This window comes from Nanorana parkeri, unplaced genomic scaffold (genome assembly GCF_000935625.1).
Source record: "Nanorana parkeri isolate BGI_ZX_2015 unplaced genomic scaffold, ASM93562v1 scaffold129, whole genome shotgun sequence".
NCBI lineage: Eukaryota > Metazoa > Chordata > Amphibia > Anura > Dicroglossidae > Nanorana > Nanorana parkeri.
The window spans coordinates 1,673,006-1,697,824 of NW_017306397.1; the positions used below are offsets into that span (position 1 = coordinate 1,673,006).

At 39.0% G+C, this 24,819-nt stretch overlaps 1 protein-coding gene across 1 annotated transcript in view; it reads right to left on the reverse strand.

Annotated features, from left to right (window-relative positions):
- Positions 1-17,338: 17,338 nt before the first annotated feature.
- Positions 17,339-24,819, reverse strand: part of SKIL (SKI like proto-oncogene) — a 41,345-nt gene continuing 33,864 nt past the window's right edge. The window contains exons 5-6 of the mRNA XM_018553771.1: positions 24,289-24,513; positions 17,339-17,606 (exon numbers count right to left, since the gene is read on the reverse strand). Coding sequence (XP_018409273.1) covers positions 17,445-17,606; positions 24,289-24,513 — 387 coding nt within the window. The 3' untranslated portion in view covers positions 17,339-17,444. The remainder of the gene's footprint in view (positions 17,607-24,288; positions 24,514-24,819) is intronic.

The following is a 24,819-nucleotide window of genomic DNA, read 5'->3' on the forward strand; positions in this document are numbered from 1 at the left end:
TTTATAGTAGTAACGGGGGGGGGGGGGTGAATCTTCCTAAGGGGGCACAGACAGACTGGCAAGAGTTCTAACCTTCACTGCTTTATCACAAATTAAAGTGCAACTATACTCACTTCCCCTCCAGTGAAGTGACATCCATGAAGTCCCTCACTGACGCCGACATCTTCACCTTTTCTTTTTCCAGGTTTAGGATCTTCAGCCATCTTGATTGGCTGTGCCGGGATTACACAACTCATTCATTCATCCCGGCATATGCCAAAATTGTACACTGAGCCGCACAGCCAGAAGATCACGAACAGGCAAGTCAGAGCCCTTTATTACAGAAGAGACACGTCTGCAATGAAAATTCTGCCTTTTTTGTAAAGATCTACTTTAACCTTTATATAAAGCATCTGCTCCAGAATGATCTTCAAGGCTGTACGTCTATCTTTGTGCAAGCACAGATCATCATCAGAGAGATTGAACAATACCAGAAGCTGGCTATATTTCTTCAATTTGATATTTTAGGAATTACAGTGAAAATGTCTACTTCTCCTCACTGAAAAAAATGGATCACAGGTATACCATTCCTACACTGCTTACTAAATGTTGATGGGTATTGAGATGAACTTGTATGCTTACTAAATGTTGATGGGTATTTAGATGAACTTGTACTTCATATTAAACATTAAATAGAATGTTTGAAGACAACATGCCTGTTATTGGCATTTTGTATCCAGGAAAGCCTCTCCCGTGCTAATTTCTTGCTTTTACTTTGTTTCTGGCTTTATATTTAAGCCCTGCCAACTGCCATTAAGCTGTTCAATGGGACTACTTCAATGGACAGTATGGGTAGTCCTATTGGATTGATGAAGCTTAGCCATGAATAAGGGAAAACCAGGTCCCAATAATGAAGTGAAACTAAACCAGGGAAGTGCACAAAAGAGGCTTTTCTTGCTAAAAAAAAAAAAAAGTAAACTACATGTATACCTATAAAGCAAACTTCAGCCTGCTGCACCACTTAAATAAAACATAGAACTAGAAGCCAGTGGAGCGATTGGCAGAGAGAGATTGATGGCACAGCACAGCCTGGCAGCAACATCCATGATAGATTGAAGGGAGGATAGCCTGCTTAGAGGTAGGCCAATGGGGAGGGAGCAATTATCATAGCAAAAGATCATAGCAGACTGGTGGGGTCCAGTGAGGGCTTTTTAAGTAAGGGGATGACCAGAGCATGTTTTAGATGGTAGGAAGAGAACCAGTAGAGGGAAAAAGATTTGAAGCTGGGAGGAAGAGAGCGTAGAATAGAGCAGTTTTGAGGGAATGTAGTTTTGAGGCAGCGCGTTTCGAAGTATTAACACTTCTTTTTCAAGCCGGCCTCATTTGTTCTCCCATAACGGTACACACCGCTGCATTCTGTCTCACCGCCTATCACCAGCCTCACTCTCCCCAGCAACTCAACTTTTCTTTGAACTACTTATTTGGAGGATGTCAACGCCTTTCGAGTCTTGCAAGTGAAAAAAAAGACAACACAATGAAAAGCAGAGCAAGCCGTTTTAATTTTATTCATGTACTGGTAAATTTTATGTAGAACAGGCTTTGGATTTACAAAGCTAAGATTCACCAACACATAGCAAATGTTTGTTCTTTATGCCCTTGTGAATGAAGCCATAGGATATATTTTGTATGTGAGCCTCTATATTGACACGTATGCAATGGTCAATTAGTTTTTGCAAACTTTATGTTTTACAAGTGATGGCCAGTTTTGTCTACCAAAATACTTGTAAACCTAAAGTGGGGGGATTATTTTTTCCCCCCATTTTTATATTACTGATGTTAAAAGATAGTTCCACCATTGGAGTATGTTTTCTGTGATCAATGTAATAATGATAGGTCACATTTTTTTAGCATCATAATAGTTGTTTTATTAAAGAGGACCTCCCCAACTGATCATACTATTAAGGTTATTTTTACTTATGTGGTTACCAACTTGTATTTACTACCCGAAAGCCCTTATGATCCCTTTGTTTTCTACAGTCCAGAACTCCTACTGCTGACTCTCCTTTACTTCTGTGCTGCCATGTGAAAGCCAGCTTACTCTTCCTGGATTCTTAAGCCAGCCTACTGATGAAGAGATCTGGCACCAGATATTCTAGATTTTTTCTTACTTTCGGCAATATGAGCATCAACATTCTTGTGAGATTTTGAACCCAGTGTAAACTGCTTTTTGCATGTGGTAATGTAGATTTCTCAGAAGGCTACAGGCAGGTTCCATTGATTTCAGCAATGCCTAGACCAAAGGGCCAGAAATCAAAAAGAATCCTATAAGTAATTTTATATATTTAGTTGTTTTTTTAAAATGGATATCCAATTCAACTAGTAACTGCGGGAAAGTGGGTTTATATGTGAAGCCTAGGGCCCGGTTGATGTCCAGGGGGCCAGTTACAACCTTCATGCTTCTGCAGTAAAGCAGTGGAATATTATTATCCTTTAAAGCTGTGTGCCTGCCTGTCACGGCAGATAATGCACTTATGTTCTGTTCATGTCTGATGGGGTGGGCTATGCCAGCACAGACAAAGCAGATGGGGTGGATTCTCTGTGCCTAGTGTAGTCCTTATTAATGTCACTTGCAAAGATGAGGCCAAAGCGACTACCTTGTCTAGGGCCCTATCCTGCCTTCATCCCTTTCTGGCTCTGGTTTACACCTGTCTGTGAGCAATGCCTAGACTAAAGGGCCAGAAGTCAAGAGACTCATTATTTGTTTTTGTAATAGATATCCAATTCAGCTAGTGACTTTGCAAGGAGGGAAGGGAGCTGGTAACTCAGGGAAGTATGATGTTAGATTAAGAACAGGGCTTGGTTGATGTCCAGGGGGCCAGTTACAACCTTCATGTTTCTGCAGCATACCAATGTAAAAGGATCATTGGTCAAAGCTGTGCACAACGGATGATACACTTGTAGACGGTGTCTGATGGGGTTGGGCACAATAGTGCAGACAATGCAGATGGAGCAGCTTTTCTGTGCCTAGTGCAATCCTTATTAGTATAATTTGAAGAGATCAGGAGGCCAAAGTGGCTACCTTGCCTAAGGCCCGATTCTGCCTTAATCTGTCCCTGAGTTTACAGCTGCTGGACCTACCTGTAGCCAAGGTTCACTTGTTCTAAATATCCAGCCTCACAAACCGTGGATCAGGGGTAAGCAACCTTGGCATTCCAGCTATTGTGAAACTACAGTTCCCATGAGGTACTGTGTGCCGCCACAATAGGGGCATAGAATATGAGATGCATAGCCTCAGTTAATATTAGCATTGTTATATAGGTTAGAATTTATATAGTGTGATTTGCCTAACTATTTTCTCATAGCTAAATTCATGTGTTATCCTATGCTGCCATCTAGTGGCCTTTTGTTGTAACAAACATGTTTTCTGTAATTATTCCTCATGTGACAATGTATTTCCCCCTAGTGTAGCCCCTTCCTGCTTCCTGTGTGCAGTACTTCCTGTGTCATGGGCACAGTTGAAAGCCACATGTAACAGGACACACATGTAATCTGCACAGTACGTAGGAAAGGCATCATTTTCTGACCGCACAATACTATAACCGTTCAACTGCTGTTCCTATCATCTGCTGTAACCTGATGTTAAAGAATAAACACCTCTTTTGAATGATTCGGTATTGACGAGTTCAGCTATCTGACGAGGATTGTCCGCAGTGAGTATATCTGCTTATACAGGCCAGGCATAGAGGTCTCAGCAAGGGATATATTTCGCTATCACAACGATCGGAGTCAGAATATACTGACAGCCACAGGCATGACTCCAAGGAGGCATTATGGGATTTGCAGCTTCACCACAGCTGGAGTGCCGAGGTTGCCCATTCCTGACATCGACTATATTAGCAGGATATTGAGGTACGACCATTATAGTTTGTGAAAAAGGACACCTTTATCACCAGGCAAGTGCTAGATGCAAGGTCTTTGAGCACAAAGTGTAAGCTGCAGCAGCTGTGCTTGATAAAAACTTTATACCATAGGAAGGTACGTGATCTTGGGATGGGCACTGGTTGGATGCTGTGAGATAAAGTGCAGGTATACTTATTAAGAGGATTTTAAGAGATTTCCTCTCACCTCCAGGAAGTGAGGGGCAATGCACCCAGTGGGGACACAGTTTTGGCTGGAGCTGAGCTGGTGCATTTTAATTTATAGTGTTCTGCTGACTGTATTCAGAGCTTCCAATAAAAACAACAATAGAGAGTCACCACATCATGTTTTATTAAGATTTGAATCCAACATTTGTCTTCATTATGTACAAGGAATGACAATGGAGAACAACACAAAAATACATTTTGGAGGTATAAGCAGAAAGCAATTTTGTCATTTCAAACCTTATAAAACACCTGTTAGTTTTTTGTGAGGTAGAGGACAGTTCTGAGTGATGTAATTCACAATCACAGTTACTTAAAGCATGATCTATATTTACATCATTGGCAAATATTCTAAACCGGAGAACTCTGCCGCCAGCGAGCAGCATTCTTCGTTTTAGACATTTTTGCAGTCGTCACAAAGTCTGCAATTTAATTTTTATACATGCTCTTTATTCAGTAGTTCACATTTTACATTATGTTATCATGCAACATAAATAACTTTGAGTATGCATGAGAACTTAATATAGGGTTACGGAAAAATAACATCTTTCTTCATCTTCACTCTGAAATAGGTCTTTTATCCTAAAAGGCATACACATTGAAATAATGCATGATGAGCTACCGAGTAATTCTAGGTGTGCAATATTTAATGTAGGAGTGCCAACTACTTGTGCAAATGTGCGTTAAACTGCAAGGTTAATGGGATTTTTAGGCTGCATACAAATATGGTCTGTCATTGTTCACGGAACACAAAGTATGATGAGTTTTATTCAACAAGTAGCTATCTAGAACCCATACGGCATATGATGTGCAAATAAGTCCTGCTCTGTGCTATCCCTGGCAAGCAACACAATACCACATTTCCTACAATCTGCACAGGTAGGAAAGTGAGAACTGGAGTCTGGTTGCATTGGGATACACAGACACTATTGCTACTCTTATTTTGCACTAAATGGTAATAGATTTTTCTTATAAACCAACCACGATTCCTTGTGGTAATTACTGTATGACCTCTATACAGCCAGTTGCTGAACAAAGATTAGGTTGAGCACATCACAAATGCCAACCACCCACTGTGCGTACACAATATAAAAGTAAGAAAGCAGCAAATGTATCCATATTTTAATGAGCTTTTTACCAAAAGCAAGGAAAGGGGGTGTGAACTGTGTGCGCATATTGCACATCCATAAATTATACACATTGCGTCGTAACTACCATATTATCAATTAAATTATATCATCAAATCAGAAACAAAAATATATACCGGAATTAAAATAATAAGCCTTTGTTTTTCAAAAGGTAAAATATCAAGCCACATTAAGATAAAATAAATAAACTAAATACACATTCAATATATTCTATAATAAAATATACACAAAATAACATACATCCCCTCCAAAATGAATTATGGCTTTAAATTTGATTGCGCTACTCCACGTCATGTCTCATAACTTTTCTTTACCAAAAGCAGTGTTATGAACATGTATGTGTTGTTTTAAGCTCCATACATGTACAGATATTAATTCACAAGTCATTGTTTTTATGGGTATAGGTTATGCGTAAGGCTCCATTCACATATTCGTGGTGCTAGAGCACGCATGGATCCTGCATCACATGTTGCAGCGCTTGGTACGCTGCGGTGCCATTATTTCTTAAGGACACCCCAACGCACCTAGCCATCGCATGTTCGCTGTATCACAGCACATCGCATGGTAACCCATTATGGATCCATATATACCTACTGCAATTTGGCAGCTATCAGAGAAGTAGCAGCAGAGGGTCGGCCCGATTCAATAAGGCAATTGAAAGAAAAATGATGATGTGCAAAGTGCAGTAATCCAGGACAACCAGCTTCCATTATGCTGTAGGTGGATCTGATTCTTTCTGACTGGGTGCTATGTGGCACATTGCACAGTGCTATATGCTGTAATGATATAGTTTGTGAAAACACACTTGTAGTCCTGGCTGGCACACTGCTAGATTTTTACCACTGGCTTTCATAGAGTAGTTGCCAGTCCCAAATAGCACCAGGTTATGCACAAAGGCACAAAGCCAAAAGCAATTATTTTTGTGTTATTTGCTTATGAGACAACTAGAGGCAGAAACAGCACCATGTTTGGGTGAAAATGTCCAGGGGGTTACTCATTACGGCAGGACAAAACATAATGATTGCATGTAAAGGGCAGTTGGCCATAGCAGCCAATCAGAAATCATCCTTTATCAAATAGATTTACACGATGGCTTACTGAACTGTTATCATTAATTTTAGCACTGGCTTACCCAATGATCCAGTGCAAACGATGTTATCCAAACATCACGTAATCAGCAATACAAGCAAAATATTAGTAACTTACTGACTAATGTATCTTAACTGTATATATTAGGAAACTGCTAATATTAAATGCAAAAATAAAGTAAAACAACAACTTACACTTGGACAATATAGGGTAGCTTAGGAGTTTTTTTTATTATTGAATAAGCCTAAAATTTAGATATTGTGACCTATCTGTAGCTATGTGTACAAGCTACTTTAATTTAATTAAAATGCTACAACAATGTTTCAGTCTCTATCCCACAATTATCCTGTGGGTTTTACCAACAAGCCTACAAGGCCACTATAGTACAGTGAAACTGAATGAGCACTATATCTTAGATTGCACTAAATAACCATGAGGTACATTATACGGTTTTGACAATTACAGGTGAAACTCGAATAATTAGAATATTGAGCAAAAGTAATTGCAGTAAGTGCTGCAAAAGAGGCCCAAACCAAGTACTGAGTACATATGCATGCTTGTACTTTTCAGAGGTCCGATATTGTTCTATGTACAATCCTTGTTTTATTGATTGCATGTAATAATCTACTTTTTTGAGGTTGTGGATTTGGGGTTCTTGGGGTTTTCATGAGCTGTAAGCCATAATCATCACAATTATGACAAATCACGGCTTGAATTATCTTGCTTTGCATGTAATGAGTCTATCTCATATATTAGTTTCACCTTTTAAGTTGCATTAGTGAAATAAATGAACTTTGCACGATATTCTAATTATTTGAGTTTCACCTGTATTGGGGGATAGGTGTCACTAATTAGGGGAAGAACTTTCTCTAAATGACCTAACAGGCAAACGCACAAAACTAATTTGTGATCACAATGCTTTTAAAAAACAGGAAGCACAGCAGAAAAAGAGGCAGATGTGAAATAAATATATGTTTCTTCTCTTAGCAGCATATAGACATCTTTCGCAGCAGAGTACTTAAGTATTGTCCTGTATTTCCTATTTTCAATCATATTTGAATAAAAGACCACCGTGCAAAAACACATACTATCTAGCAGAGCCTTTCTCAACCAAGGTTCCTGGGATCCTAGGGTTCCTCCTGAGGTTACTTGGGGTTCGTTGAGCACTAAGCAATAGTAAATTGATCTTCTACCTACCTATCCTAGGGTTCCCCCTGAGGTTACTTGGGGTTCCTTGAGCACTGAGCAATAGTAAATTGATCTTCTACCTACCCTAGGGTTCCTCCCGAGGTTACTTGGGGTTCCTTGTACAGTAACCATTAGTGAATTGATCTTCTACCTTCCTATCCTGGGGTTCCTCCTGAGGTTACTCGGGGTTCCCTGACCACTGGGCAATGGTGAATTGATCTTCTACCTACATTGGCAACCACACATTGTCTGCTAAAGTTAGGGGTAACCACAATTTTTGCTGCCTGTCTTTTTTTTCTGTTATTCAGTTAATTTCAAGATTATTACTGAAAATCTTGTATCGAGTAAGAGGGTGTAAAAGGGGATCATCCCTGGGTGTCAAATATGTTAGGTATACTGTATTATGTGTTCCTATTTAAAACATTCTACAACGTACTGATCACACTAATATACCAGAAACAGTAGATGTAGAGATCATGGTTTTATTCAGGAGTTCCCGGAAACTCGAAAAAAATGTGAGGGTTCCTCTGGAGTTACAAGGTTGAGAAAGGCTGATCTAGTAGCTTCTATTTGTACAATGCACCACAGTGGCAGTCTATGGTATAGTGGTGGAATAACAGAGTAAGTATAATGAGATATTCTCTTTCCTCTTAAAACAGTCTTCAAAAAATGAAAAAAATACAAATATAATCTGGTTTCCTTGTGGTTATTAACCTACAGGGGGTAAATACATTCTCCTGTTTAGGAATCTTTGTCCTTCCATAAAATGGCATAAAATCAGTGTTAGGACTAAAATGCATAGAATTGCATATTGTGAAACTTTACTATCTTTACTGTAAAAATCTGAACATTGTGAATACTAGAGCAAACTTCAAGCTGGTACACATAGCAACTAAACTCCTTATTCCACTTACCAAATTAAACCTTGCTGCATGATATAGGCAAAAGCTCCACTCTTAAACAATTTGCTGGAATTGAATCATACATGCTAATGTTAGTATAATTAAAATGCATATTTCACAAATCAAAAAGTGCAGAAAATAAAAACACCAGTACTGCTTTAAAGCAACCTGTCAAAATAGAAGTGAGAGGTACCTTTGCCCAATTGTTTCTGAAGGAGGACTGTCACTGTGAATCCTTTGCATCACAGACCTGCATGCGTATATCAGGAGTCCTGATGCTTTACTGGATGCATGTTTGTCCAAAATCTTACTATGTAAAGAAGCAAGGATAAAAATGACAGCCCTGCAGCTTACGCCTCCAAAAACAAGGCAGCAGCTGTCATACTTTTTACTATTTTAACAGGTTCACTTAAATTATGTAAAAAGGTACATATATCATGTCAAATAAGTTTTTAAAAATAAGAGTTACATGGTACTAGCTGCCTCATACACACAATGTGCGCTCTAAGCTCAGCTGCCAATGTGACATTACAGTTCCATTTACTGCAGCACAACACAATTCAGCCTCTCTGCATTTATTTCTATTATTTTTTATTTTCAAGATTATGACTTAAAGAAACCTTTTATACAGCAGGTGGGTGATAAAAAAAGGCTGTCAAATACTCAAGGTATGCCATACTCTATATCCTTATATGTTAAACTCCCTACAATAATGCTAATACACCATGAGCTGTAAGTACATTCACCTTTAGCAGGAGTTCCTAGAGACCTGAAAATTTCTATTTTTTAGAGCTTCCTCCTGGGGGAAAAAGGTTGAGAAAGGCTGAGATAAAGCAAGCTTGTTGTTATCCACAATTATAGGAGCCAGTACTATTAAGAGCTCCAGGGGCTACTGTAAATGCACAAGACACCAATGTTGGTGCCCATGTGCAGGAGGCCTACAAGTTCTTGAACTAATCCAAATCATCAAGCAATACAGTTAAAAAAAAACGACAACATATCAAAAGACAAGCATTGTTTTGTGCACAGACCCCCAAATATATACATTCTCTCCTATAAATTCTGTTACTGCCTAAAGCTGTATTAAGTTTAAGCTACAGATGTTATGCTACAGGGAAAAGCATACAAAAATAAGGATGTTTCTCTTGCCCCCGTTCTTCTTAATGTGCATAGTTGCATATCTAAAACATTGGCTAGAAAAATCTTAGTAAGTCTGGGGGTAGCAGCCATTTTACTTGACTTGTGATATCAGCTCAGGCAGTGTCATTTGTAAAAGTAAAACTAATTATTAGCACGTGTAACATTGGAATTTAGATTATACTATACTATTTGGCCTAAAAAAACAGAGAAATGTATGCAAAGTGTGCATTTTGAAGCTCCTGAAGTTAAAAGGCTGGTGTACTCAATTGGTGGCCCCCGAGATTTGTGATTTTACAAGTCCAAGTGTGGCCTGCTGGCAAAAGTAGAAGCTTGGGTGTACACTGTTAAGTCGGGCACAAAACTGGAAATGGTGGTGTGGCTAACTCTGCTACTAGTGAGCCAGAGGTAAAATCGGTGACTAGGCCCCAATTGTAACACATCATACATTTGTCTAAATTGGGGAAAAGTCACCAAAATCTTTCCCTCAGCCTACAGAACAGTAGGCCTAAGCAGAAGCTAGCTGTAGGCTTAGCGGGCCCTGTCTACGCTATAAGAGGGTGCTGCCGAGAGCACAGACCTATAAAAAGTACACAGCTTATATCTCAAGTGAAAAAAAAGGATACTACTTGCACTCATTCTACAAGATTACATAAAACGCTGAATAAAAATTCGGTTTTGGTATTAATGTAAAAACTACTGAAAACTACAAACAACCATGTATTAGCAGCAAGGGCCTTTTTATACAGCCCCGTTATATTAAACTTTTTTCAAACGCTTGCACGACTAGCTATTCTGCAGGTCTCCAGAGAGGCCCTTTACAAAAAGGTATCCTTCGAGAAGAATTTCAAAAGCAGGAAGGACAAGGGCTGAATGGCCACGGGATGCTCTGAAGTTACATCGGTACTAACCACTAATTAGCAAAATTGTCAAGTGATTCTAGCAGGCATCAGTCATGGGGCAGTTTTGATGCCATCACAGCCCAAAATTCATAATTTTAATTTAACATTACAACATCCAATGCTTTTTTCTTTCAATAGAATAATATGGCTAATCTAGATCCAAATAATTTTCACATTAATAAAAATTTATATATAGAAGTATATCTTCGAGGACACAAAATGCCTCATTGAATCATAGAAAAATAACTGACTTAACATAGCAGACAACAGATCTGTCCTATATTATTATTATTATCTGAAGCCTTTAGGAGGCCAGAATTTAGGATGTTGGAATACCTCAAAGTGCTTATTTCCTGCTTCCCTGAGTAAGTAAGTTAGTCTGCTCACTACACAGCCTCTGATTAAACCATACTGCAGTGCTTTATTGCCATTGCCGCCAATGGTGACGTCATTTTTTTAAATGCCTAATTGAACACACGTCCATTAAGCTTGTTTGGATTTACCTTTCAATCTTATTATCTGGCCTGGAAATGATCATAGTACCCAACTTCTGATGGGCAAAATCACATTTCACAAATAAGTATGCCTATTCATACATATAAATAAAATATGTTTATAAGCATATTGCCAGAAAAAGTATTAGGTGGTCATCAATACCTACCAATATTAAATCTCAGTTGTATTAAAAAAAAACAAAACACAAATGGCCTATTTAACTAAATGTTTATAGTGTGTTATAGTGTGATCTCATGACCACGTGTCTAAAGAACTGTTCTTGTTGCCCATAGCAACCAGATTTTTCATTTAACTCTGTTACTTGGCTAGAGTAAACTGGGGAAGAATTTGGTTGCTACCGGCAAGAACAGCAATGCCTCCATGTACTTTTGACTAAGAGGCTCACTGTTACTCTCCTATGATATGTGAACAAAAGGATGAGAAGGTTGGGACTTATTTATTTCAAGCATGATAATTAAATTCAAAATGGTTGTGTATCCTTCTTCCTACATAGTCGCCTACAAAAAAAAAAAAAGACAAAATGATCATGACATTTAAAACCTCTTCCCAATTCGGGCTTAACAAACCAAACCGTTTTATAAAACAAAACTAAAGCGCTGACAGAACTTTGCATCAGTCTCAGAAATACTGAATCAAACCATCATCACTTTACACAAATCTACAAAAAGAGGCATGCTATATAACAAATACACCACATAACCATATAGCACATGTTGTCTTTACAACTGGCATATAAATGTGCCTGAGGCCAATGAACACGTAAGCAGTCAATGTATGGTCTGACGCTTTCAGAGCAAGGTCATTACAATACAGATAAAAATGTACAATATATACAATTTTACAAAAGCAAATAAAAAGATAAATCGGCAAGGAAATTAAAACAATGGCACCTACATAAGTTCAAAAAGAGAATTTTGTAAAAGATAAAATAATGACAAGAATTCACATTGTTATTATGCCAAAATTATTCTACATTAAAACATTGTGTATTTACAGAACTTATTGTAATAAATAGTACAAAAAATATTCATATTTAAAAAGGGAAACAATGTACTGTGTAATATATAGAGTGATGTGATTTAATCAAGGCAGTAATGAAAGAAATGGAAGTAAAGTTGGGTTGGTTGTTGTAATAAAACCTGTTGAGCTAAATTAAGCTAAAAGCAACAACGGCAACAAAGGATCAGTAGGGGGTTTTTCTTGTTAGCAGCAAATACTGCTTTGCAATATTTTAGCAGTTAAATTAAGTGTGATTTATCTGAATCTAGCCTTACTTTTAGAAAGCAAAACTAATGGGCTGGTACTGGTTACCCTGTCTTTGTTTAACTCTTAATATAAAGGGCAATATCAGATGGGTTCTTCATGCTGGTTTAAAGATTTCTCTTAAAGGGAATATATAGGGGTGTTTTTTGTTTATTGTATTGTGTACTAAAAATAACATTTAAAAAAAATGCTTTTTCTTTTTTGAACAGATACATATGAAAGATTACATATTTTATATCTACCGCTTGCAAACAGGAAAGCAGCTGCTTTCTCCAATTCATTCTATAGATCTGCTTTGAAATAGCCAGAATGAGATGAGATTAGACAAACTCCAGAGTGACAGGCAGCAGGGACACCCCCTATCTCTGTATTAGCAGAATCAGGGCTGTTTGGCTCGGTCACTTTAAACAAGGCATTTCCTATTAAAAAGCACAGCATGCTTTGCTAAGCGAGTGTCATGATTGTACTACTGATTACATGTTTATCTATTAAATAAAGATTTTATACACATAATAAAAAAAAAACAGAACACTGGTTTATAACAAAATATGTTTTCCTACCTAAAACCCACAAAGGTTATGTTTTAGCACAGCATTCCTCAAAACACTGTGCTTTTAGAATGAAAAAGATAGTCAGTCCAGTTATAGCGACGGCAGATCAAAATTGAAACAATACCAGGCGGTGTGTGGCCAGCTTTAGTCGCATTGGTTAATTGCCCATCTGATATCACCCTGGAGTTTAAACCTAGATGTCAAAAAGAGACTTGCTAGAAAAGAGGTGTCCCGAGACAGTATTGTAATGAGGAGGATAATGGCAAGTACAAGGTACTAAAGAGTTGAGGTATGGTAGGACAAAAGAAGTGAATACAAATTCAGCTTAGGCTTACATTGGAGTCAGGAAATCAAAGTACATTTCATCTAAATCTAACTAATACAGTAGATGGTTATACCATATACCTTCCAAGTGCACCTGTCCTAGGGTACCCACAGATTTAGGAAAACAATCCCCAATCTAGTTGTCGTTTGCTAGACTGGATGACTATCTCCCATCACTGATCAGCTGCCCACTGCTGTTGTGGAACAGTCAATCTAGTTGGTTAGAAAACCTGTCCCATTCACTACTGTTCCCTTGCTAATAACCAAGACTCAGCTCACTCCCCCTTCTCTCACTTCCATAGAGGAAACTTGTAAGTTCTATCTGAACCCGCAATTATATAGAGTTCCTGTGGCAGCATTATATAAGGAAAATCTGATCATGCCTGCACGATCAACCCTTGGTGTCTATGGACAGCTCAATGCATAGTAGTGGCAGCCACTTTGAAATTTGAAACAATATTCAAAATAATAAATCAATTCACTGAAATCGCTCATAACTAATTTTCATGAGAAATGATAAATATTCATGAATCACTTGTTCATGTTGTCCTGTCAAGCTACCATCCTGGTGATATAATTGCATCCAACAAAAATGGCTTCAAGGTACATGTAGATGACAGGTGCTTCTTAAGGTGTCACTAGCAATACTATGGGACTGGTACTTGCCATCTGGTTACAGTGATGGCCAAGCTGGTGCTTATACCTAAGCAGGTTGCATGTGCTAATATGTAGTAGCAATGCGACTCCTACTTTAACATAAAGGAGCTGTTAAAATCTCTAAATATAATTCTGTATCTTTTTTTATGCACCTGGAGAGCAGATAATATGGATTGTAGCATCTCTGGCACGCGACATTCTTATAAATAAGAACTCTGTGCCACCACAGCCATGTATCAGAATGACTGTCAGCAGATCAGAAAAACACAAAAGTGGGTAAAAAGGAAGACTTAATTTTTTGAATTTGGCATTTCCAACACCCCTTTTCCTATAACATTATTACTATTATCTGGTGGAGCTGAAATTTGTCATAGCTGTAAAACCTCCAGGCATAGCAGTAGATATAAATGAGGCATATGGCAGATTAACAGATGAATGTACATTGGTACAGAAACACTATTTCATGAAAGATCTGCTGTGTGGAATAGCTATTTTTAACAAGGTACCAAACACCCAAAGGGGACCCAAAAATGTACCATGTCTGTGTGCTCCAGATTGATAGAAGCATGAGCGACCTATAAAATACCTTCATTTTAATCTTACAGAAAGGGTTGGAGCACCATTTAGATGCAAGTGCTTAGCGGATTTCAGCAATGTATACATAGGAGTAAAAAAAGATTGAGACATTGTCCACCTTTGCCCCCGCCTTCAACCCCCTTACACTTTTTGCCTGTGCTCCCTTGCCACTCGTTCAGTTGCAGACGGCACTGAAATTACTGTTGTCAGCAACCAGAAGAAGTAGTAATGTCACTCCTTTGGTTATGTGACAGTGTTCAGGCCTAGCGACTGGCTGCTAGACCCAAGCACTGTCACATGGAAGGTTGTCACATGCTCCCTCATACCTGGAAATGGTCAGTAATGCTGCCAGCTGCAACAGCAGTAAGAGCAGCAAGGGGACACATGCAAGGTCAGCACAAGGGTATTAAAGGGGGGCCCATGGCCGACAAACCGTCACTTTGCTCAGCATAAGCAAGATGACAGTGTCACTTTAAATCAGGGGTGGACAAATTAATATTGAATTTAGGAGCCTGTCTGTCCAATCCAGTAGCCAGCAGGACTTTTTTTATAGGAGTCTGCTCAATTGACAACTGGAGAAAACCTCACAAGGTAGACGCCAGCCTTCATTTTTATGGTGCATTGGCTACCTGGTTCCTCGGATCTGTCCAGCCCTGCTTCAAATATAAAAACTCCATGCATTAAAAACATAATCAACATAGGATTACTTCAAATATTAAGTGAACAATGTCTCTAAAACTATCATCTATAGCTATGCCATATGTTTGCACAATACTGCAAAAATTGGTCATGAAATATAGATGCATATTTTCAGTTCATTATCTTTTTTCCCCCCTTTAACATAACAGAATGCAAAGCAGGAAACCTGGGATGTTATCATCAGTGCACTTGAATCTATATTTTTTTTTCTCTAATTTTTATAGGGTAACTCACTACATTATGCAGAACAGCCACGAAATAGCTATGATATAAATTTCACTCATTTATTGCTTATTGCGGTGCAGCTGTAAAAATGCGCTGGTTCTGCAGACTGCCTTCCCATACGCAGCACCTCTGATGTAAAGTGATATGACTCCACGCATTCAGCACATAGGACAAAGGGCAGTGATTTCTTTGTAAATCAGAGTAAGCCTAAGATTACATGGGCAATATTTAATCTCGGAAATTGGAAAAATCTCCTAGTGCAAAAGTCATCCTTTTGTGCTACTACAGAAGATTGCTGGATGATTGTTAGGAAATAAATCTCGTGGAGTATACTTGAAAGAGAAAAAAAAATCACCCAAGAATCTCCTAAAACAAGCGATTGTTGTGCGACGCTGAACGATTGTGGTAGACTGATCGCTCAGTTATGCTACTGAAGATCTCTTATGCACATTAAATGTCATGTGATAGAAGCAAAGTAATCAACCCTAAGAGAACTTAGCAGTGTGACTGAGCTGATAAAAGATCATCTATGTCCTAAAAAGGTTCTACATTTAAGGAGTGAACTCTTGCTCCCATGTTCTCCAATATGAAAGGATCCCCACCTACCAAACGTTTCATAATTCAAGAGTGGCAGCTTTTTTTTCTCGGTTACCTCTCCATTAAAACATGACAGTCACACAGTGCCATTATCATATTGGATTAGACAAGTTTTGATACAGAAGATGGTGCCGCGCATACATCATGGCTGTTCCCTGCATATTGCTACAGGAAGTGTTTTTTTTTGTAGGAGCACATTTTTGTAAAGCTGAACTCCAAGCAGATTTAAGCATAAACCATTGAATATTTTAATAACTATTAAAAAAAACAGTGTAAGTACCCAAATTTGTCTTTTCAGCTTGCTGTAACCCACTGTACAGCAGTACACAGACCGGAGTAGAGAGGGGTAGCAACAGGACCCAGTCAGGCTCTGTTTCAAAGCATATATGCTGATAATTTGACACACTGACAGGAGGAGCGAGCAGATGAATAATGTAATCAGTTTGTTGCTGCTCCCTTGTTGTCTAAACAGGGGGTGTTTTCAAGACCAAGCTGTGCTGCTGCTGGTGTAGTGGACAAGGATCTGTTTGGGCTGTGGGGCACAGGTGCCTTGATCACAAGACTGAGGCCCCGGAATTACAAATCCTTTGACAGGTAAACAGCTCCTATATATGCCTTTCAATTGTGTATATAACGGTTGTCCCTAGAGCTCAGCTTTAAAGTGCAACCTCTTTGGGGAAAAAAAAAAAGTGTATAAATGAACACATTTGTCTAAAAAGTTCAGGAATCCAACTGAAACCATAAAATACAAAATATAAAAACAAATCTTACTGCATGACAGAAGCGGCCTGTGGCACACAAGCTGTTGATCCCTACAAAACAAATGTAAATGTTGTCACTATGGCAAACTCCTAACTGTCAATATGAAACACTGGAAGATGTTGTACTTTTATAAATGCATACATGCCCATCTGTTTTTCTGAGCTGGAGAAGTACAAGTTTCAAAGAGAACGTTAAAAGCACCCCACAAAATTTAGACATGACAAGTTTTCAGGGCTTCTTATATACGGACAAAATAAAAATGAGATCAGCACTGAAAACATGGAGAGAGAAAATTAGTAGCAGCATTATGTTATGGCTGGTCTACAAGAGTGTGGGACTGTACAGTAGCTGCCACACATATGGGAACAGAAAGTGCACACAGGATGCAATGCTGGAGTATATGGTTATCCTAAGTCTCGTCTGGAGAGCACAAACCAGTGGTGGATCATCTGAACTACGTTGATTCTTGCAAGCCGTTAAACAACTCTGACAATATCAGGGACAGGCTCTTGATGCCAAAAGTTTACTGCACATTACAAAGAGCAATACGAAGAGAAAGAGCAGACAAGGTTCTTTAGCTAAGAGGACAAGTTGAAAGGTACTCATGAATCTGGCAGGCATGCCAATCTTAGAGTAGTTAGGAACCACGTATATTTAGGATGTCTTACTTCCCATTGGCAGTAACCCCTCTATTATGGTACACAGCAAGAAAAACTTCTCACATCCTAGTCCACGTCAAAATATAAACCCTGTTTCAAATATAATGACTGGTCTGTGAGCTGTGCGTCTACTGCCCGTTACCAGTCTTTGCCGATTTCAATATCTGAAGCTTCAGCTCTTTTATCATAAGCTCAAGCTTCTCCCTGGCTTCCCGTTCTCTCCGTAGCTCATCTTGCAGCTCTCTCCGATCAGCTTCAGCCTGGTCCAGTCTTTGTCGCAATTCTAAGAGCTAAAGAAAGATACAAAAAGTGTTGTTGTAAGTCACCATAAACAGTGTAGTTTAAGCAAGAGGCATAAAAAACATTACTTATGACTATGTTATTGGTAAAGGGTAAGTATTAGCTGAAGAGTTTCCATTTAACTCACAATGGGCCTCATTTATCAACAAGTCTGAATACAGCAGATGTCCTGGTTGGACCAAAGCAGCCACATACTCTAATTTTCATCAGTCCAGGGTGGCAGAATGTAGAAAGAATCTGCTTTATTGCTTTGAGCAGACTTTTGGATGAAGCCTGCTGCCATGAATTTTAGCAAGTAAGCCTTGTAACTGTATGTGTGGGAATACAGACAGCAGATTGCATGCATAAGCCAAAAGAAATCTTAACCACAGTATGCACATTATTTGACATTTTAGGCATTTTCTAGCCATGTGTTTTGGCCTTATAGATTGAAATGGGAGAGTCTGAAAACCACTTGGAAAAACAAACATTTATAGACATTTGTCAGGCGCTCTTATTTCTAAGTCTATGGGGCTAAAACTCACAATTCTGCTAAACTTGCATGCATTAAAAAAACACACTTACAAGTGAGCAAATAAAAGCCTCTAAATTGCCTGGCTATGCTCACACTTAGGTGTCAATGGAACCTAGAATTCCACTAGGAACCAGAAGTGCACAACAAAAGCAATGTGAAGTCTTGTTTTAGCTAACACAACTCTATGTGACTGCAACTCCTTATACAAGGAGCCCTCTAGTGGTCAGAAATGGCACTGCATCTATTTAAACCTGCTTCTGAGCTAATGTGATGTTTTCTACAAATAAGTTTGTTCATGTATTAATCAAATGGTATAGTAAACTTAGAATATTTCTCCTTTTTTTTAATTTTGTTCAACTATGACGACAGCATTGTATTGATTGGTTGTATTTTATTTTGGAATGAAAAAAATCATCATATGAAGAGATTATAGTTTTCCTAAAGTGTACTTCCATTTTTGCAGCCAGATTGGGATAACATCTGTTTCATATTTGTTACATGTTCCTATTCACATAGCATAAAGCTAAAAAAAATAAATTAAAAAAAATACATGTTTCTTGCAGTTTCAACTGCTTTTACTTGGTTAGGGCTTTAAGGGTTAACATTTCTACTTGCTTATATTTCTTTGCAATGTTCGGAGAGGCTGTGCGGGGGTGAAGGGTCTGAGCTGGTTTGTCCATTGTATGTTAATTAAGTGAATGAGAGAAACACAATCCTCAAAATTGCAGTTCGGAGCCTTTCCATTAGGAGAGATCACCGTGAAGGTGCTGAGCAAAACCTGGAATCGGTTATCTTGCCTGCTTAACCTCCCTGGCGGTATGATTATTCAGGATTTTAGGTACCAAATTTAAACAAAACATCAAAAAGATAAGAAATATTTACTATTTTTGTTTATGCGGTGTGAATAGGATCACATAACAAACATATAGTGGGGTTTTCTCAAATTTGACTGCAAAAGTAGAAATACATTTTAAGTTTGCTCTTGTTGACACAATAACCACACTTTTTTTTTTAGTTTTAGATAGTGTATGAAAATTATTTGTTTAAAAGTTGAGAGATGTAAAGCCAAACCTTCTTTTTGGCTTTACGTCTCTTCTGGGTCACAGGAGTACATTAACTAATGTACTTCCATGATCCAAAGTCAGCATATCGCAAGCTACTGCCTGCTATATGCTGACAACGCCGGAAAGCATCCACCCGCTGCCTGATTGACAGCTGTGCCCGCCCCCTCCAGTCTGTCCTTCTAGTCAGTCTTGGAGGTACGGGGAGGGCAGAATCCCTGCGGGGCACCAAACAAACCCAAAATTACCAATCATAATACAACCCTTTTACAAACATATTAATGTGTTAGATGGAGATAATGTATGAAGACAAAATGCTGCAAATATGCCTAATGAAACCACAGCTATCCTTTGCAGTGTATGTGCACCATAGCATGCTTCAATATATTAATTGTTTCTATTGTTTACTTCCCACCAGCACTATCATACTCGGCCTATAATAAGCAGTGGATACAGATGACTGCCTTAATATGCAAAATTGGGTGAATTCCTATTTGCTGAGAGTCGAACAATGCAGGCATTCAGGCAATCATGATTTATGAACTGCATGATTTACAGCAGATTGACAAATCTGCATATACTGTATATATTCAGGCAACCTGAAAATCTGTGACTTGCTGTAAAAGATAATGGCAATCAGTTTGATTCTCTTTACCTGGTAAAAAGCCTGTCATTGGAGATTTTTTAAGCATTTTGTACCATGCTACAGAATAAACAAAGGAAACATTTAGCTGCATAGCCGATACCCTGCAATGCCACATTTTACCACTAGAGTGTCTGCTATGTGCAGTAGAATACAAATTCTGCTTTCTAAAAAGTTGCTATTTTCATATGATCTTTAGGGTGCTTAGCATGTTATTTTACCCCTGGAACTGTGCTTGGACATAGTAACAGTTTGCTCAAACATTGAGAACTGCATTGTGGGATGGGAGAGGAAATATGCATGTTTGATTCATACGAGGAAGTTCAGGTTTCTCAGGAGGCCGGAGCACCATATTAGGAAGCCAGAGAAGCAACGTAGTGTGCTACCGGGCTGCAGGCTTACTTTGCTTTTAACACCATGTGACAGGTCAGCCTTAATTCTACCTTGAACATAAAAGTTATTCATTGTTTGCTAAAAGGTGATTTTCCACATTTTAAATAAAACACACTCGGCAACTTAGCAAAATCACATCAGTGGAATTCCAGAAAAGACTGCAGGTGTGCTAAAATCTGAAAGTCCACTCAACCTTTAATATGAGTTATAAAAAATCCCTTGGTGCGCACTTCTAAGTGTATTTGCAAGGGACTGCCAGTTGTTATCACATGAAGTCAGCGGAATTCAAACGCCTGTTCTCTAAAAATTACAAAGGGCGTCCCTCAAAACACTTGCCTGTGTAGCTCTGGGTGAGTTTACATTTCAAACCGCACCTGGAAATCTACATTGCATTTGTGAATGTAGGGAGATAACTCAAGTTCTTTACAGTTTAAGTTCAAGGACAAACCCTGGCTGAAAAATATGGGGCTGTCATAACTGGCTGTTTAAAAATGCTAGCTGAAAGTCATTAGAGGATAATGTGAAACCTCGCACCACTATTCCAATCAAGTTGAGCAGCACCTGAAATCTGTGTGGTCAGATATATAGTATAAAATGAATAATAATAGCCGCGCTTTGTGAATAAATCTACAAAGTATCAGATATTATTATTATTATACAGGATTTATATAGCGCCAACAGTTTGCGCAGTGCTTTACAATATAGGGCAGACATTTCAAAAACAATACAATTCAAGACAAGATGGTAAGGAGGGCCATAATAGTTACTGGTCGTGAAACAATGTGAAAAGGGTAACAATGGAAAAATGCATGTGTATAACATGCACCTCAGTGCAAATATGTTGCTACAAAATATCCATAATGAAAAATCGAATAAAATAGATACTAGCCGTGAAACAATGTGATGCAATGTGAAAAGAATAACAACTAGAAAAAACGCATGTATATAGCATCCACCTCAGTGCAAATAATAAATAGCTACAAAAATGTCCATAATCCTGGTCCGTTAAGAAAATAGAAGATATAAAAGTGGATGTAAAGTAATTTCAGTCTCCTATGACCATCAACATAGACATCTTCTGGAATGCACCTCACCTTTAGCAGAGACCCACCAGCGTCTGTATGCGCTGTTCACCTAATTCAAACCAGGTAGAGGAAGCACCTGATGCCGAACACCTCCCAGTGATTTCCTCCTCTCAGGTACAGACTCCCAGTGCACCCTCAGGAGTTCAACTATCTATTTAGCTATTATTTGCACTGAGGTGCATGCTATACACACGCGTTTTTTTCTTGTTGTTATTCTTTTCACATTGCATCAGTGTTTCACGGCTAGTGTCTATTGTATTTGATTTTTCATTATGGATATTTTGTAGCAACATATTTGCACTGAGGTGCATATTATACACATGCATTTTTTCCATTGTTACTCTTTGCACATTGTTTCATGGCCAGTAACTATTATATCTGATACTTTGTAGATTTATTCACACAGCGCGGCTTTTATTATTCATTTTATAGCTGGAAGTCATGTTGATCCAGGAGCTTCAATACTTTTGAAGTCCCTAATCACGTAGAAGTAGGCAGATCAGGAGTTTTGACTTCACTCTGACTTTCCAATCCGCATGCTTGTTTAGGGCAGAAAATACTGCCATAGACAGACAGGACATACTAGACCACAGTGTTGTAGCTGAACAGCGCAAAAGATCAGGTATAAAGATAGAAACAAGAAATGATAAAGTGTAGCCACATAGCAAAAAGAGTGCTAAAAAGTCCAGCGCGGCAGCTCTTGGAAGCAAAGGGGAGGAGTACTCATGGAAACTGGAAGACAAAAGCAAAAGAGCGCACAGGCATAGCAAGTTCCTTTTATTAGATGTAAAAAAGGTAAAAATCAATACACTCACAAATGGAGACCTTGAACAGCATCACAAAGAGGAAGACTGGTATCTAGAAGCCACAAGCATGATAGATGATGTGTAGGAAGAATATACACTAGAAGTAAAGCTGGGGGTTCGGTATATGGAACGCACACCTGTGCTGGAGTGCAAAAGCCTGCAGCCTGATCTTCCATTTTCTCTTGCTTCGTGGTCAGATCTATCAACTTGCACGTGCATACGGGTACAAGGGACTAGTTGTCCAGATTCAGGTTCAAGAAAAACCCTGGATGAAAAATATTGGGCTGCTATAACTGGCTTTTTGAAAATGTTCGTTTCTTACAGTGACATGCACGAATAAGGTGACTGATTTAACCATGAGGCAAGAGGGAACAGGAGGTCAGGCAGCAGGCTTCTGCGCTCCAGCACAGGCATTTGTTCCATTCACAAAACTCCCAGCTTTACGTCTAGTGGATTATCCTCCTACACATCAATGATCATGCTTGTGGCTTCTAGATAGCAGTCCTCCCTTTTGTGATGCTGTTCAAGGTCTCCATTTCTGAGTGTATCAATTTTCCCTCTTTCTAGATATAATAAAAGACGCCGGTGAGCTCTTTTGCTTTTGTCTTCCAACAGACAGCCAGGAAACGCATTTTTAGTTTCCTGTAACACATCAATACATCAATCAGTCCCCATGATTCCAAATTCAAAAAGGAGGCTACATTCTAAACATTTCTAGTTTGTAGGAAATAATATTCACTCTCTGTAACAGCTTCTAAGTACTGCAATCCCGTTATAATTTACATCTGATTCAAATGTACACATCTCCAAGCAGTACCACTGAGTCAAACTCTGCATTAACACTCCAGAGATTACACTTTCACACACTGTCAGCTGTTCAGAAAGTGTAATAGGCAGACTTTCATTTTCAGCTTCAGCTGCAAGACCAACAAAAATGACATGCATTGTAAAATCACTTTAAAGCAAAGCTGTCCTCAATCTTCTCAATTTTTGTAGCAGCAGTGAATCCAAAATCGTATACTGATGGCCACAAAGTGATGCTGCGGTGGGCATACGAAGCTAAAAAAGAAAGTGTGGGGCAGGTGCCGCTGTGGCTGTAGACTTAAGCAGAAAGTACAGTGGATGTGAGGAAAGGTTGGGATTAAAGAGAACCTGTGGTCGGGCTATAGACTAAACTAATTACATGTGTTTAACATGCACTTCCTGATTCCACACTTTGAAAGCTCTAAGCAGTATTTCAAACTGCATGTTTATAGCCAGATTGGCTTGCAATCAAGTCTGTATGTCTGACCTGCTAAACACACTATTTCCGGCAAATGGTATCCATCATGTTCCATTTAATGGTCACAACTGACCCGGCTTTCAAATGCTTCCTTGGCAATAAGGGACATCAAGCCATTTTTTTGGTGGAATGATCTTTTAAATTCATTTTCTGTTAGAAACCAAAAAGGGCCTATTTATAGTGAAGAGTGGATACCGCTATCCACTAGACACCATAGTCTGCATTTTAAAGCCCATTCATAGCATAGAGATTGCGGAGAGGAGCAGGTGGTAGCCTTTGAAGTTCTCCCTAATTAACACTGCAGAGAGAATTTTGTGATTGGAGGCGAGACCAGTCACATGACTGGGCTTTCCTCCACTCTACTTTTTTCCCCTCTCCATTTATTCATTTGAATGGTACTTTATTAATAATGCACATTTGTAAAGAACACCACTGTGCTTTGAAAAAATGCTTTTTTTCTTTCCATAAAGCAGCAGTCTGGCCATGGCAAGACCATACTGCTGTTTTATGAATGAAGCCCGAAAGTTCCAGAGTACGGATGAAACCCAGTCTGAACCTCAGCTCCTTACTGCAGACCAGGGCATTCTGCACCCCACAGCTGCACAAAGGGGAGGGATGCTTGTGCTGACATCAGTGACCTTATATGGTCACATGGCCATATAATGTGCATACAATCTCAATTACCAAATATAGCCTTGTGGCCATATAAGGTCAATTACGTCACTGCAGCTCGCCCCTTTGCTTACGTGCAACAGCAGGAAGGGAATTCCCTGGCCGAGGCTGATTGGGCTGCAGCAGAAGGAGCTTGCTTCTGTGCCCGGTTCAGTCTAAACCTGAGCTCTCCCCCAAGCATCTTCTGGAGTGCTACAGTATTTCCACCTCTCTCACCTGGTTTGCATATTGTGTTTCCTTGTCCCTCTCGGAATTTGAATCACACAGGCATTTCTGCTTCTTTACTTGTTTCAGCTTTTCCTCCAAGTCCCGTTGCTCATTATACAATTCCTCCATCTTTTGCATATGTTCAGTCTGCAAGCTCTCAAACTCCTTCTGCAAGTTCTGCTGCTCAGTCGTCAGTTCTTTCATAGCTTTTGAGTTGCTCAGTGTTTCAACCTCCTGCAATAAAAAAAAGTCAATGAAAACAGTGAAGATACAAGCATTCAAAGGAATTCATCCTTCCTGACAGAGTAATAGTGTACATGCAGGCCAGGTGCAGCCAGACAGACTTGGTTTAGTCTCTAGATCCTAAATACTGGCATTCCGATACCATGACTCCAATGAAAACATCTATGATTAAACCCGTTTGTGGTGAAATGCGCAAGAGTGGCGCAGGCAAGACCTTAGGAGGGGCTGGGCGGGTATCCTTTGGAGCCAATAAAATTTTTATTGGAGTCGTGGCATATTGAGTGCTGCTGTTTGGGA